Genomic DNA, 15,660 nt, shown 5'->3' on the forward strand with positions numbered 1-15,660 from the left:
GGTTCTGAGTCCACTTCTAGGACATAATAAATATACATAAAAAAATAGTTACGTAGATACAGTGGTTGTAAATAACTGTTGCACACAGATTGGGATGATTGTGTTGTATTAGAGCATTTCAAATCAGTACTGTTATCTTTTCTTATGTTTTGCTCAAGGGTAAATAAGGTTTGAGAGAAATTTTGTCACGCTAATGGGTCCTGCAAATAACTTTGGGTCCCATGATAAGTGAAAAATAATAGTTCCATGATAATGATAGTATGGTTGTTTACTTTTCACATTTCTAATAAGCCCTTGTTAATTGTGGGCCCTTAGTATCCTCAAAATCCAGCACTTCTGATCACACCACTCTATTTAACCCCACAATAGATTAATTTAAGCACATATTAGTGTATAAAACCCATAATGTGACAGCAATGATTTATACCATTGCAAACTATGATAGTAAAGGGCATTGATATAAAACAGAAAAAAAACATGTTTCCTTCATTTTTCTGCTAAGGTAAACTTTCCCTCTGAGGTTTCTTTGTAACACTATTGTTTTTATTTTATTTTATTTTGTCCTAAATTAAAAACACCAATGTCAGAAAAAATGTTGTTACAGCTTTCCAAGAATAAGGGACAAACTAAAAATGAATGAGAGCTGTATTACTAAGACATTTAAATTAAATCATTAAAGTACAATTATAAGAAAGAGAAAATAGAGATGTATAAATTAAAGTAAAGTAGAGTGTGTTGGGAGGTTAACATAGCAGTTGAGTAAACAGGGCCTGTGGGGGATTACGCTACATCACTTTTAAAGCTCTTTGTAATTTTCTTTGTTTTGTATATAAACAAAAGTCCCCAGTTTTTTCTTTAATTTTTCAAAAAAACATTTTATTTTATTTTTTATTTATTTATTTTTATTTATTTATTTTATTTCAGCTATAGCTTGGTTCTTCAGTCTTAAACCAGTTCCTGGTAATGGCCTCCATTCCAGCTGTGAGGAGGATTTCAACCAGCTATTGGTCACCTGCATGACAATTTCTTTCCAAGTGTCCAAGGTACAAAACAAAAAAAGATATGGCCATCACATAGCACAGTAGCTCAGAGAGAGCTGTGTGAATATTAGTCCAGAAAATGTGAATTTTCTCGCATTTCCCCTCTAAGTCTTACTCTAGAATTTTTGAATACTGGTTTTAACAGGTATCAAAACTATAGAATTCAAATTGAATCACTATTCTTTAAATTTCTGACCAAGCAGGAGTTTTTATTTATTTTAATTTATTTTATTTTTATTTTATTTTTTTGCTGTCCTTGTTGTTGCTATGATGAAGAATTTTCCCTCATAGCAGGAACTTTAGTTTTGGTGCTCCTGGATTATCTGATGTGGAATATTAATTATATTTTCAGCAGAAATGACGTTGGAGTAGTCATATGTGAGCTAAATATAGACTATTCTCAAAGTATGAGTGACACAGCTTGACCCTGACTCCCTCTCCACCACTCTCTCTCTGTATCTGTCTATCTCCCTCGGTCTCTCTCTCTCTCCCGAGCTCTCACTGTCCATGTGAACGGATTAGGATCAGGGATTAGGGACAGATGTCAACCAGAAATCGCACAGTCAAGGAAATGTCACGAGTGGGGTCAAGATTAAGCACGCCCACCCTCTTTACTGTCTGAGCTCCCTCTGATTGGCCGACTTGATGATTGACGGCGCTATCGGCCAATGGGATTAGAGGACGGGGACCCGGGGGTAACCGCTGCGCAGATGTGTTCTGAAAGACGACGGCGCAGCTTTCAGTGACAGAGGAGTTTAGTGATTGAGAAGGAGTCACGACTCGTGGGGCACAAAAACACGAAAGGTAAGCACCACAAATTTGAAGTTATATTAATTAATGTGTTTAACTTAATTATTTTGACGTTTGCAGTGTGCTTGACCAGGAGAGAGCGATGAATTTAGTTGGGTCGTGTCGTATTTTGATATTAAAGTAGCTTCGACGTGTGATTTGACTGCAAGTTTGGTTTAATTATCATAAACAAGTAATTTTAAATTAATTGTTGGTAATATTTACCAATTTTAGTCTCTATTAGTCTTGTATTCAGCCTAAATCCTTCACATTTTGCAAACCAAACAGATCTTAAAGTCGTTTAAACAATGCATTTTAGTAATTCACATAAAGATATTGGTTTTAAACATCTCCATTATACGTGTCATGTCCCTTTTAAGATGTTAAGACCTTTCTGGATCAGTAAGCTCTATCAAATAATGTCTCTCAGAAGTCATTTCCTTACTCCAACATGCAAGTCTTCATTTCTCTCATACTTTCACTTGTATCACAATTTTGCAATCCTGCTTTTCCTGGTTGCTTTTATGATCTGATATGACTGAAATTTGATCCACAGTCTTGGTAAGTCAAGGAGACTTGCAAGAAAAGGACTACCTTGACCTGGCAGTTTAGAGGTCATTCATTTGGCTCCTTTGAGGCTGCTTATTCCCCTCCCACTCTGCTTTTTCTCTCTTGTTAATCTGCTGTCTATCATTGCTTTACACTTGGATACATGCTTGATATAACACACAAATACAAACACTTTTAACATTCCTATTCATGCTTAAACCACCAGGGCTCTATATTTAATGAAATCGCAGTGGCTGACAGTTCAACTACAAACCTCTTTGTATGTTTCCCTTTTACTATTTTTCTACTTCTACTTGCTACTATTACTTCTACTTTCATCTCTGCTGCTTCTTAATGTGCACCAAAGTTCAATAATAAATGTAAAATCTAAAAATAACTTGCACTATAATGTTAAAACATGCTACGCTTAAGGCCCACTGAGGAAAAAAAAATATTCTAGTGAATAAGAAAGTATTTATTTGTCAGCAGGGTGTTGTTATTAAAAATGGTTTTAGCAAGCTCAAGGACACCCATTTTATCTCTTAAGTACCACCAGAGGACATGCAGACACAAGGTTACATTTGATTAAGTTTATTTTTTGCTTTGTGACATGAAAAATGTTCATCCTTAGTGTAAGCTTTGGAGACCAACATAAGAATTGGATTATGATATTATGATTTTTCTGAAACTTTGTGATGTTAGAGGTAGAGCCTGTTTGTAATAGCAAGCAAAAACATTCAGAAAAATAGATTTAATAAATGTAAAAGTTTCAGACTCTATTGAAAAAAGGCACAGAGTTGCTTTTTATGCATCTAAACTGTGCTTAAGTTGACCTAATTTATAAAGCATCATTTATACATTAAAACATGGAGCTCAAAGTGCTTCATATACCAACAAAAAGGTTATTTATAAAAGAGTAAAACAAGAAAGAAGAAGTCAAAAAGATCAGCTAAAGAGAAGAAATAAATAGATAAGTCAGATTATTGTAATAATGCATCTGATACTCAGAAGTCAGTCCAATCAAACTGCAATCTTTTCATTAAATTAAAATTTATAAGCCTTTGTAGTTCATGTATCCAGGCCGGAGTCTCAGTTGAAGTACGTACCTGTCCAGCAGCTACGCGTGTGCGTCACCCAATGTGGGCTAATGATACAGTGAGGAAGACTTTGCTCTTTGGTTGCAGCCTTTGACATTTATTCCATATTCAGACGCCGCTTCTGTACCACGTTTACACCACACTACAATGCACCGCTCCGTTTGTCTATGATGACAGATTATCCCACAAAAAAAAACGTTCCCCCTGGCTTAATCTGACAACAGATTACTGCACCTGACTGTTTAGGTAGAAACAAAGGGAAGGATTTGAAGTGTGTTCAACACAACAAGGAGCTTTCTGTTTGACCCTGAGAAGCCCCAGGAATGAGAGGTGTGTTGGAGGTGGGACTATTATCTGCATATTTAAAGTTCAGATATAAAACTAGAGTCTAAAGGGGGATTAATCAGTAACTAGCCAGTCTAGGCCTGCTGGGTTTCTTCTTGCTTCAGGACAGCTGCAACCTTGAAATAAAATATGAGACGTGTCCTTCACTTTAAAAAAAAAAGGACAAAAGGATTGAGGCTGTGTTGAGTCACATAGTTATTGATGCAGTGAGAGCTTTACAGGCTAATTCTGTTTACATTTTTATATTACCTTCTGCTGCTTTTCATGCAGATATCTCCTAGTGTTGTTTTCGTGTTTTTATTTTTTACCTTGTGGCTTTATTAAACACTGTGTTGCTGCTATCTTGACCAAAACACCCTTGATAACAAGCTACAGTAATGATATTGTTGCTTTCCTGGTGAGATATAAGCCTCAATAATTAATACAAAGGGAATAACAATAACTTCTATAAGGGAAAAAACAGAAAGAGACAAATATTTTTCCTTTTCTTCCAAAGCTGTCTGCTGCAGACAGGCTGACCTTCACTTTCACTTTCACTTTCACTGAATAAAAATCCCCTCAGTCTAACATTAACTGTTATTTTATTGTACTTTCCCATCTCATATTTTCACGTATTGTTCAAGGGAAAGAGTCAGAGTTTGTGCAAACTAGACCAATGCTTCTGCGCAAAATGTGAATAGTCTTTATTGTGTTTTTTTATGTTGTCATCTCTGTCGTCTCACAGATGTCGCACGCCAGGGACAAACTCTACAACGGATACCTGCGGCGAAACATGCCGAAGATCGTGTCCAGTGTGAAAGTGAAGGAGATAATTCCTCACCTGCCTTGCTTGACGGATCACGACAGGGTAGGTTTCATTAGGTTCAAGTCCTTAAAGTGGGGTTGGGATTATTTAAAAAAGTGGAATAATCCATGTATAGGAAGTCTCTGGAGTAGGGCTGCAGCTATCGAATATTTTAGTATTCGAGTATTCCACTGAAAATCCCATCGATTAATCGAGTAATCGGATAAAATACATTTTTGTTTAGTTAAAGAGCAGTTATTTATCAAATGAAAATTTTTCAAATGAAAAATTTTCATTTTAAGAAATAGAATTTTCTGATGCAGCATGTCAGTAAGAGCACTTGCTTTGGTAGCTCAAAAAATTTGTAAACACACTTTGACACATTTTTTTGTGCCTTGTACATCTCGTCAAAAGCTGCGGACCCAAATGGCACCCGTTTCGTAGAATGACCCATTAGTCTCCAAAACTCCAGAAAAGAAGCTAGATTTGTTGCTAGTTGCTATTTTGTATAAGAGGTAGCTTGAGGGGTCTGAAAACTCTCTAAATAAGGCCTCAGCTCTATTTGAAATACCACTCTTTGATCTTTTTTAAAATTAAACGATTCCTCGAAGCGGAGAAAATTACTCGAGTATTTTTTGTAATCGAGTACCTCGAATCATTCGAGGAATCGTTTCAGCTTTACTCTGGAGCAGCACAGATTTCATATTTTTCAAAAATAGCAGCGTCTGCCTTTTGGATTAATAATAATGATAGCTTTATTTGTAGAGCACTTTTTAAAAACAGAGGTTTACAAAATGAGGGCATAAGGATTGAGGGTCAAAAATACTCAATTTTAGTGTTCTGTGTGTGAAAGTTTGATATTTTTGACTTTATCTGCAGGGTTTTGAGTCCACAATGTTGATATAAGATTTTTCTTGTCTGAATTTAGGAAAACATTGAAGCAAAAAGAGAGACGTATGGGAACTATGACGGCATGATGCTGCTCCTGGACTGTCTGAAGAGAAGAGAGAGCTGGCCAGAGCAGTTCATCCAAGCACTCCAGGCGTGTGAGCATCCGACCATCGCAGCTGAGATCAAAGCGGAGTACGACACTCTGAGAGGAGCCAGCAGTGAGTCAGCAAGTCAGTTACTCATCACTGTGCACCACACTTTATTTATAGTTTGGTTTTAGACACAGGTCTGTACAATAGTAAAGGAGTTACTACTGTGTAGAGCTGAGTAAAGCTTTACTTTTGCTAGATTACATATCTGCAAAGACAGATCCTGTTGAGCTTTCACTGTTGTGCAATGAGAGATCAAAACCTTATGAATGGGAAACTGATGACTGAAGGAATTTCTGTGTAGCTCAGTGTTAGCGTTAGCAGTTTGCATTCAGAACAGACATTAATGACAACATTGTCTGCTTTGCCCCAGATTCCACCCCCGGTTCTCCTCCAACGACTGTTGTTCGGGCACACGTCCATCCAGCGCCATCTGTCAGTCATCCTCCCGTGCCAGAAAGTGGTGGGAACAGCCAGGCTGCTGTTGCTTCGCCAGCTGAAGCATCAGCTCCTCCTGGACCAGCAGCACAGCCCTCACCCCCCGTGGAAATCCCTGTGCAGCCACAGGACCCCCAGAGCTCGACAGCCCCGGTTCCTGAGGATGTTCCCCCACCTGAGCCAGTGGCTGATCCTCCAAAGGCAGCTCAGATTGAAGTGGCTCCTCCTCCATCTACACCTCCTCCTTCTCCTGAAACCCCTCACATTCAGAGGAGTGCTTCTCCTCCTCCAAACACAGAGATTATTTCTCACCAGGAGCCGGAGGAAAACTCTGAATCAGACATCCAGGATAATGCTGTGAGTGCAGGAAACGAAATGGTGCAGGTGGACTCTGTGGAGACTCCTGAACCACCCTGTCCTGTGGAGCAGAGTGAATCTGATACTCCAGCAACCACCACAGAGGTTACACCACCACGGAGTCCCTCCCCAAAAGAGAAGGACTCTGATGTGGCTGATGGTGCTCCAGTCTCTGTGACGACTCCGGAGAAGCCTCCGATCCAGGACACCGCTCCCCCTTCTGCTGCAACCCTGGAGCCTGAGGAGACATCTGAAGCTGTGACTGAACAGGTGAATATCCAGATATGTTCATTTAACATGCAGCTCTGCAAAAGCCTGTAACATGTGAAAACTTTTATAACAATAACTGAATATCCAACAACAGTTTGACCAGTTTCATGCTTTACATTCATACTTATTGCCCCCTTTGAGGCAGTTTCCCTAGTTTATTCATATGCACAAACTTAAACAGGATGTTAAAACACTAAAAACTAACTTGTTTCCTCTTTTTTGTCCCCTTCAGGCTGTTGAAAGCATCCCAGAGGCAGAAGCTGCAGCTCCAAATTCCCCAACTCCTGCTGCTGCCATTGCTGCTGCAGCTGTGCCAGACACCCCCCTCTGTGCTGACAGCAGCGTGTGTCTGAGCAAACCTGGAGAACTCATCAGTGTCCATCCACAAAATCACGACAGCCCTACCATCCGTGCACCCAGCCCACCTGCTGAGCCTTACTCAGGTGATAGCGGCCGTCTGCAGATAAGCACAGCTGAAGAAGACGCTGTGACCTCCAGCTACACTCCTGCATGTTCTGCAGTCAGCTCCTCCACTGAGAAGTCAGTGTCTGCTCTGCCCTGCCAGGAGAACGGCATCGATACTACCCACAATGAGCCAGAGGAAAACCACTACGAGTCTCCTGCTCCAAGTTTGGAGGTGCAGGAGCATGTTGTGCACGTGTCTGGGGAGCCATCCATCCTTGACCTCGCCGTCCAAGACCCAGCACCACAAGCTCAAATTGTGAACGGTGAAGCATCCAAAGAGATGAAACCTGTTTCACCAGGATCCACTGATCCCACTGAGACTGTATCCCCTTCAAAAGAGAACTGCCACCCCTCTGAGCCTGCTCCAGAGGAGGTTTCTCCACAGCCGCAGACTCTGAAGGATTCAGAGGAGAGGACGGCCTCTCGCGCTCTGCCTGTGAACACAAAGTACATTGTGGCTGCAGGAGTGGGCGCCTGTGCGCTGCTGATGGCGTGGAAGTTTAAGAAGTAAAGGGATTTAATGGCTTTTTAAAGGAAGAGGAGATTAGGCTTGAAGGGCTTTGGAAAGAGGATCTTAAGGGGTTCTGTGCCTTATTGTAGTCACAGGCTGGGATAGCGTTGGGCAGCTGTTTAATAATTACCCAAAGTAATAATAACAGCTGACTGTCCGGACCTTTGATCGTGTCTTTAATAACTCATCTCTTGTTAAGGTGGACTGGATTTTATCATGTTAACTGTTGAATTAAGTCGACCACAGTGAACAAAACCAAATCTATCCTTCTCATTGTAGTTTAGGGACTTCTAGAGCTGAGTTGGGATCTCAGGTTATTTATTTATGCACTTGCAACAATCATGTGGTTTGTAAAGGGAAGGCAAAGCTGTGTGTTAATGAGAAAATGTTTGCACTTGTCTGATACGCACTTTCAAGATAAGACTGTTGGCTTTCATCCTGTGAAGATTAATTCATCCAGAGGCTGGAGGGTATCCTCTTCATAATGGTAAATCAGGCTTTAGTGATGCAAGTGCACTGTTTGTATTTATTTGTGTATATAAAGAGAAACATGTATGTGTATCTTAAGTAGTATTTTAATAAGGGTTGATGTGTCAAAGCATTCCAAAGCATTTATGAGCATCCAGAAATTGTGCACTTGAAGAATCAGTGAACTCGCTGCGATGCAGTTGGATCCAGGTCATAGTAAGGATGCACCAATCAGACACTCTCAGTCTAAGTTATCAGCCAAACCAAGTTTCCTGTGGAAAATAAAGGCTTTTCTTTCCTATATCCATCATAACACCATGTCTGAAAAAAAAAACTGTAAATATTGCTTGTAGTGAAGAGAAGTTGGTATCTGATTGGTGCATCCCTAGTCGTTGACAAACCTTTTAAAACCACTCCGCCCCTCTTTGATTTCTCATGTGAGCCGTCAAACCATAACTTGCACATTATTTCTTATTCCATTTGTCTTTAAATGTGCAAAGTAAGTCTTATAATATATTCAGCGGAAACATTGTCCTAGATTTTATGCAATAAGATAGAAAATAGAAATGGCACTGTTGCTGCACTTGGCAGGTCGTTGAAGAGCCCCTTTTGGAAATCACTGGTCCAAACGAGCAGCTGTGCTTTCTGGCTGCTGTCCTGTGTAAACGTTTGAGATGAGATTTTATATTTCAATTGTTTTTTTTTTGTCTCCTTTAACTAGAATCAAGCTTGACTGTTGTTTTTTTAGATGAGATAATGGTGTAAATAGCAATGTGTTGAAATATTTGGCAGACAAAGGGTTCAATCAGATTCTTTTTGCACATTTAAAAAAATATTTGGTTGACAAATATGTTGTAAAGATCAAAATATGTGTCCTGTTAGATTAAGCCTTAGCTCAAGTTTTATGCACTTGTCTATAGCTATGCACTCAGAAATCTCATTAATAAACCTGAAACGAGAAACCACTAATTATATGTGTATGTGGAGTTCCTTTGACTGAAAAAAACTCATGTGAACCTGACATGATCATTTCTCTTTCAGATTGTTTTAATCATGCAGAGCAGGGATGATGGACATACATGCACTCTGTTATAGCTTATCAAGAAAAAAACTTTGAAAGCTTTGACAAAAGTTCTGATTAAAAAAAAATCAAACAGGTTATTAGATTAATACTGCTATTTAAAAAATGTCTTTCAATTATTTATAACCTTTAAAAGTTCAATTTGATCTTGAATCAGATTTATGACACTGTCCCTCAAGGAGGTGGGTGAGAGGAGGATGGATGCTGGAAGGAGTGCCCACCCATACTGCCAGTCTTTACTCCTGTCTGTGATAAGACTTCACAACATTGGCACTGTAATACATCATAATACTTCCTATTTTGTTGTTGTTTTTGTAAAAAAAAAATCTATTTCTAACTGTTTAGTTCTTATTACTATTTCTTTGCACTTTGCACTTTTCTTGCTTTTGTATCAACAAAATTTCCTGCATGTGAAATTAATACAGAATATTCTATTATTATATTATGCTACTATAAATTTGAAAACTGGTTTTGTTACATTTACAATCAATCATTTCTTCATGTACTTTTCACAGTTTGTATTGGTGTCCCTTTAATTTTGCCCTCAAAATCATACATACTTGTTTTTACAGGAAAAACTGCGACATCAGCCTCCTTTTAAAACTGTTCTCCGCTTGGCTGCTGCGCACTCTGATTGGTTTTGGGGCCCGTCAATCAAAAAATAGCCCCGCCCACCTCTGTCTTGACAGCGAACATAAAAAGGACATGTACACCGACACAGCTACTTAGCTGGCTAATTAGCTGGCTCAGAGATCTTTGGACTATATTGTCCTCACTAATCATTGACATTCAATGGTTTAATTTTCCACAAACTACAGCATATATGTAGTAAATCAGTCATTTCAATGGCGTTCAATGGCCACCAACGTGACGATGGAGGTATCGACGAAGACGAAACGCCCACGAAGCAGCCGCGGTCCGAGAAGGAGAAGCCCGGTTATTTCATACAAGAGTCCAACAATGAAGCATCTTCGTCCGCAGGGGTGTCAGCGTCCGACCGGCGAACCTCCAACTCGACCGCGAGGCATCGGAGAGACTCGGTGAAGAAAACAAGGCCGCGTAGGTGTTTCCGTTACTAGCGTGGGCTCAGTGTATTTACTGGGAGGGTTCCGTTGCATGATGTAGAAAATATCAAAGGCGTTCCCCTTAAAAGCAAGTCACTCAATATAATAGCTTTATAAAAGGAGAATGTCTTTTTTAGCACACATCTTTCTAATGAAAAATAACATTATTTCTTCTTTATTTTTTCATGGTGCTTGTATGTTAAATGATGTTGGGATTGGTATAACAATGTAATATGGGTGAGCTGTGGTCGTAGCAGTAAATAGACAGGATCTATTTTGCAACAAAATGGCGTTCCGGGTACACACTGTACTATAACAGCTGTGAATGAAGCTGTTGGTCATTGTGTCGGCCAACAATAATACATCAGGTCTACATGTATGTACTGTCATTAATCATGTTAATATGAGGTATTTAAATAAAATTTAATATTTCAAATTTGTGATTTTTTTTGCATGAATCATTTTGTTTTTATTTTTCAGCATTCCCCTGGTTTGGAATGGACATTGGAGGCACTCTTGTAAAACTGGTGTACTTTGAGCCCAAAGACATCACAGCAGAGGAGGAGCAGGAAGAGGTGGAGAACCTGAAGAGCATCCGGCGCTACCTAACCTCCAACATCGCCTATGGGAAAACAGGCATTCGGGATGTGCACCTGGAGCTGCCTGACCTGACGCTGTGCGGCCGGACAGGCAACCTGCACTTCATTCGCTTCCCTACGCATGACCTGCCGGCCTTCCTGCAAATGGGCCGCAACAAGCACTTCTCCAGCCTCCACACCACCCTCTGCGCCACAGGAGGGGGCGCGTATAAGTTTGAGTCTGATTTCCGAACGGTAGGTCTGCAGGTGTTCTCATTTTGGTTGCTTTTACAGGCTGTCATCAACACGCCTCTTGTTTTTAATGTAGGATACCTGCAAAATTTCCAAAAATTAAAAAATGTAATGTTCCTTAAACGTTTTTGTTAAAATGCATACTCTTTACCTTTGAATCGCTGACTCTAGGAATGAGCCTGTCAAAGAAAACACCTGTTTTGTCGCTGATTTACATCCCAACAGATTTCTTTTTCAGTGAGCCGTACTCCATTCAAATTATGATGACAGTTCCTGTTTTCTTACCCCCCTGCGCTCTCCCTCCTACCCCAGTTTCCTGCCTGTGTTCTCCTGACCACATCCCGTCAGTGATGTTATCCATGTCCTCTTTTTTTCCTCTTACACAAACACTCGTAAAAACAAAGATGGCAGACCTGCAGCTCCACAAGCTGGACGAGCTGGACTGTTTGATTCGAGGGGTGCTGTACATTGACTCGGTGGTGTCCAGCGGCCCCTCAGAGTGCTACTACTTTGAGAATCCCACTGATCCAGATCGCTGCGTTCAGAGACCTTACACACTGGAGAACCCCTACCCTCTGCTGCTGGTCAACATCGGGTCGGGGGTCAGCATCCTGGCTGTCTACTCTGAGAACAACTACAAACGAGTTACAGGGACCAGGTAAGGATCAGGGTCTGGAGTTTACTGTGTACTTTCTGTGAGGTATGAGCACACATAGTAACAAATTGTAGCAGAGCACACACTGACTCGTTGTTCCTTGGTACATTAAGTATAACCCATTATTAATGGTGTGTAAATTCTCTTTGTGTGTGTTTCCAGTCTCGGGGGTGGGACCTTCCTGGGCCTGTGCTGCCTGCTGACTGGCTGCTCTACTTTCGAGGAAGCTCTAGAAATGGCTTCTCAGGGGGAGAGCACCCGAGTGGACAAGCTGGTCCGGGACATCTACGGAGGAGACTATGAGAGGTTTGGACTTCCGGGCTGGGCTGTAGCCTCAAGGTGCGGTTTACAGCAGCTTTTTTTTTTTTTAACAGGAGGTCACGTCTGTTTCTATTTGTCGGTCACGGCTTTAGTGAAAAGAGGAACCAGAATTAAACGTAGTCGTTTTCCAAACCTAAGACGAGAACTGATGCCTATTTTTTCCAGTACACACATCATCAACATCTCGTACACATAGCTTTATTTTATTTTTTTTATTTTCCAGCCCTGGTATTATTTGATCTAATATAACACATTTTGATTTTATAGTTTTGGCAACATGATGTCCAAAGAGAAGAGGGAGTCTGTGTCCAAAGAGGACCTGGCCAGGGCAACACTGGTCACCATCACCAACAACATCGGCTCAATAACCAGGATGTGTGCTCTTAATGAGGTTAGTAAGAGCCAGAGCTGTGAGGTTTCGCTGTACACTGATAATCCTTTATCAGTATATCTGTGTTCAACTGGGAAATAGTGCCCAAGGTGTATAAAGGGACGTCTTAATGTGACAGAAAAAATGTATTCATTCATCTTTATCCCTTAATTACAAAAGAACAGTGGATTGCAGCGCCAGGCCTAACAAAAAACATAAAAAACTGAGCGATAGACACTTAAAATGAAAAATACTTTAGCTGCATTCATAAAAAAGTGTGATAATATTCAGTTTTTGCTATCAAAGTGATTCCTCAGGTCCCCTCGTGTTCCTGCTCTTTCCTCTTTGCGTTCAGCCTCTTTACGGTGCTGCCTTGTGGCGTCTTGATCAAGCAGCATTGTACAGGGCTATGAAGGCGTAGAGGAGCTAATCTGCATCATGTTTCACCATGAGATGTTTTTTATTTGTGCTTATACAGTTAAAAACACCTACTTTAATACGAACTGTGTAATTTTATCTTTTATGTCAAAGAACATCGAGCGGGTGGTGTTTGTGGGAAACTTCCTCCGAGTGAACACCCTCTCCATGAAGCTTCTGGCCTACGCCATGGACTACTGGTCTAAAGGGCAGCTCAAGGCGCTCTTCCTCCGGCACGAGGTGAATATCATGTTCATTTTTTAACACCTCAGACCAAAATATGTGCCTTTCTGATATTATTTAATTTTTTTACCTGAACGTTTTATTTTTCAGGGCTACTTTGGAGCAGTCGGAGCACTGTTGGAGCTTCTGCATCCATCCTAATGACATCCAAAGCTGCCAATCTGCTGCAAAGACCAATCGCACTTTAGACTGGTGTGTGGCTGAACATCCCAATGTGGGATTCATCCTTACAGTCACTAACTGGTGGATTTTTGGCTGCTGCAGGCAAACATTTGGGTGTCCTTAGAGTGAATGTACCCTCCAAATGTTGATTCATGTCTCCTGTGGTGGACAGAAGATTCAAGTCTGTGTCCTGCCTGTCCAAACTTACATGCAGCTAAGTTGACACAGTCTCTGTTTGCAAGACTGAGCCAGGTTTGATCTGAGATGTCTCAAGGAATTTCACCACATTTGCCTGAAACACTTTAGGTCAAAAACTTTTGTCTTTTACAAGTCCAAATATTTCCTTTCTCCTTTTATGTTTTATCTCCACCATGGTACCAGGTGGATGGGATGGCAGGTTTTTTTTTAATGAGACTTAAATGTACGATTTTATTGAAAGGACTCTTTATTGTTGAAGATAATCAATGTTAAATTACCAGATATGTGTTATGGGGATTTTGTTATCAAAGAGTGTTACAAAAACTGTAAAAATGCACATTATTGCTACCAGAGCCAAAGATTAATCATTGAAAACCCTTTATTTATCAGCACAAAAGTATTCACCCAAAAACTACTATCATAATAGACCAGAATATCAAAGGAGTGTTGTCTTCTTAAAGCCAGAACCAATTTTTGTGTACCTTAGCGTCAGATACTAAAAGTATTCCCATCCATCATGGCCAGCAATTGTTCATGGCACAATAATATTTATGGTTACTTATCTCTGAGCATTTCCTTAATGTCATAATTTTGGACTAAAAATGCAGGTCTTACTTAACTTAATGTTGACTAACAGTCACTTAAATGACACCCTGATTCATACAAATGCACAAGAGGTCACTGTTTTACAAAGTTCATTCCTAAATGAAGACTTTAGGGTCATGGACTCACTTTTTTTTCTAAAAGCCTTGGGATCAGGGAGAGTAGGTAACCAGTGTTATTGTTAATAAGACTGTACTGTAAAACCGGAGTGGCACATTTAATATTTCTTTTTTCCCCTTCTGTCCGTAGTAGCTGCATCACTCTGATTGTAGACATCAGATTAAGTGACAACAGAAAGCAGCTATGTAAAGCTACAAAAGAGGTAGACATCAGGGCATTACATCTTTTAAAAGAATGTGACTGTAATTCATGAAGCATCCTTCTAATGGAGGTTAAAGGTCCTTTATTTCTAAGTCATTTCTGTCTGATTGCATTTTGAACATTTAAATGTGATCCCTATCTTTGTTTGTCTCCTAGAGGCTCTCTTTATTCAGAAACTTAGCAAAGAAGAACCTGAACCATTCACCAACAGTTTGTTCATCCAGTACTGATCCATCCTACGTTACTGTAATCTGTTTGTTCTGTTACCGGTCCAAAGATGAATGAAAGGGGAACAAAATGAATCACAAACTACTGAATAAAGGGGTTTTAGAGTTTTAGGCACAGTCTTTTAGCTGTTTAAACAACGAAGAAATGCTACTGTTTCAGTAAGTTAATTTCATAATAAGTGCCTGCCATGTTTTTGTATCAAATACATTAACGTGTTCAGAAATATAAAACATACAAATGGATTTGTAATTCTATAGGTTTCTTCTGTTACTTCAAAGAAAACTTTGTACCTTTTTGTGAAACGGTGGTGACACATTTCTTATTTCATTTTACTTAATAAAAACAAACTTTTTTCTATTTTCTAGGTTTACTGTGGTGTGTGGAAAGGGTTACCGTTGATTACATAGTAGTATGTGTAGGGAAGTGATTTTTAAAATCATTTTTAGCTTTTTTTTCCCACTTGTGTTTTCATTGAACTGGTTATCCTGCAAAGAGTCAATCTTCAGACAAATTTTGTGTTGAAAATGAAAAGAAATGTGTTATTATTGGGCGTGTTTTCTCAAACAAGACTCAAGGCAGATCTTATAATTTTGCGTCAAGAGCTAAACAAACAGGCACGCACGAGGACAGCAACAGAGCAACGGCTATACTGAAAGTCGCTTGTTGACAGGGTTGCTAAATATACCGAAACACCCCAATTAAGCTAAGCTAACCTATTACTTTATGAAAAAGAAAGCTGTTTTAACAATACTACCGATTTATCTGATTAAATTTGAGAAAAAGGTTAGTTTTGGAGATGGAGGGAATAACCACACCGGGCATTGGAGTTAAAGTGGAAACTACAGATTCACATAGCTAATTCGGAAGCTAGCTGTTAGCTTACTTCAGCGAGGACTGCCGCGGTTAGCAGGACGACTTTTTTTTAGAGGATTTAGAGTAAATTTTTGCTTCTGTTAGATTTTTGTGGGGTAAATCCAAATTATTTTAATTCATGGGCAATTCTTTTTTTCAACC

General features: G+C 39.8%; 2 protein-coding genes across 4 annotated transcripts; both read left to right on the top strand.

Annotated features, from left to right (window-relative positions):
- Nucleotides 1-1,730: 1,730 nt before the first annotated feature.
- mavs (mitochondrial antiviral signaling protein) lies at nucleotides 1,731-9,021 on the top strand. Of its 2 annotated transcripts, none has more exons than XM_074692860.1 (5): nucleotides 1,731-1,844; nucleotides 4,545-4,667; nucleotides 5,533-5,725; nucleotides 6,018-6,709; nucleotides 6,942-9,021. In XM_074692860.1, the coding sequence occupies exons 2-5, from the start codon at nucleotides 4,545-4,547 to the stop codon at nucleotides 7,683-7,685; spliced, it is 1,752 nt and encodes a 583-aa protein (XP_074548961.1). In that variant the 5' UTR covers nucleotides 1,731-1,844; the 3' UTR covers nucleotides 7,686-9,021. The 2 variants fall into 2 exon arrangements, with proteins under 2 accessions (XP_074548961.1, XP_074548962.1); XM_074692861.1 differs by having other exon boundaries at nucleotides 5,533-5,713.
- Nucleotides 9,022-9,911: 890 nt separating this feature from the next.
- Nucleotides 9,912-13,428, top strand: pank2 (pantothenate kinase 2). 2 transcript variants are annotated; one of them, XM_074691478.1, is made up of 7 exons: nucleotides 9,912-10,293; nucleotides 10,779-11,131; nucleotides 11,533-11,786; nucleotides 11,946-12,122; nucleotides 12,372-12,495; nucleotides 13,006-13,131; nucleotides 13,225-13,428. In XM_074691478.1, the coding sequence occupies exons 1-7, from the start codon at nucleotides 10,080-10,082 to the stop codon at nucleotides 13,273-13,275; spliced, it is 1,299 nt and encodes a 432-aa protein (XP_074547579.1). In that variant the 5' UTR covers nucleotides 9,912-10,079; the 3' UTR covers nucleotides 13,276-13,428. The 2 variants fall into 2 exon arrangements, with proteins under 2 accessions (XP_074547579.1, XP_074547580.1); XM_074691479.1 differs by having other exon boundaries at nucleotides 11,946-12,089.
- The last annotated feature ends 2,232 nt before the right edge of the window (nucleotides 13,429-15,660 follow it).

Source organism: Halichoeres trimaculatus, unplaced genomic scaffold (genome assembly GCF_033239565.1).
Source record: "Halichoeres trimaculatus isolate MK-OKI-2021-1 unplaced genomic scaffold, fHalTri1.1 fHalTri1_scaffold_17, whole genome shotgun sequence".
NCBI lineage: Eukaryota > Metazoa > Chordata > Actinopteri > Labriformes > Labridae > Halichoeres > Halichoeres trimaculatus.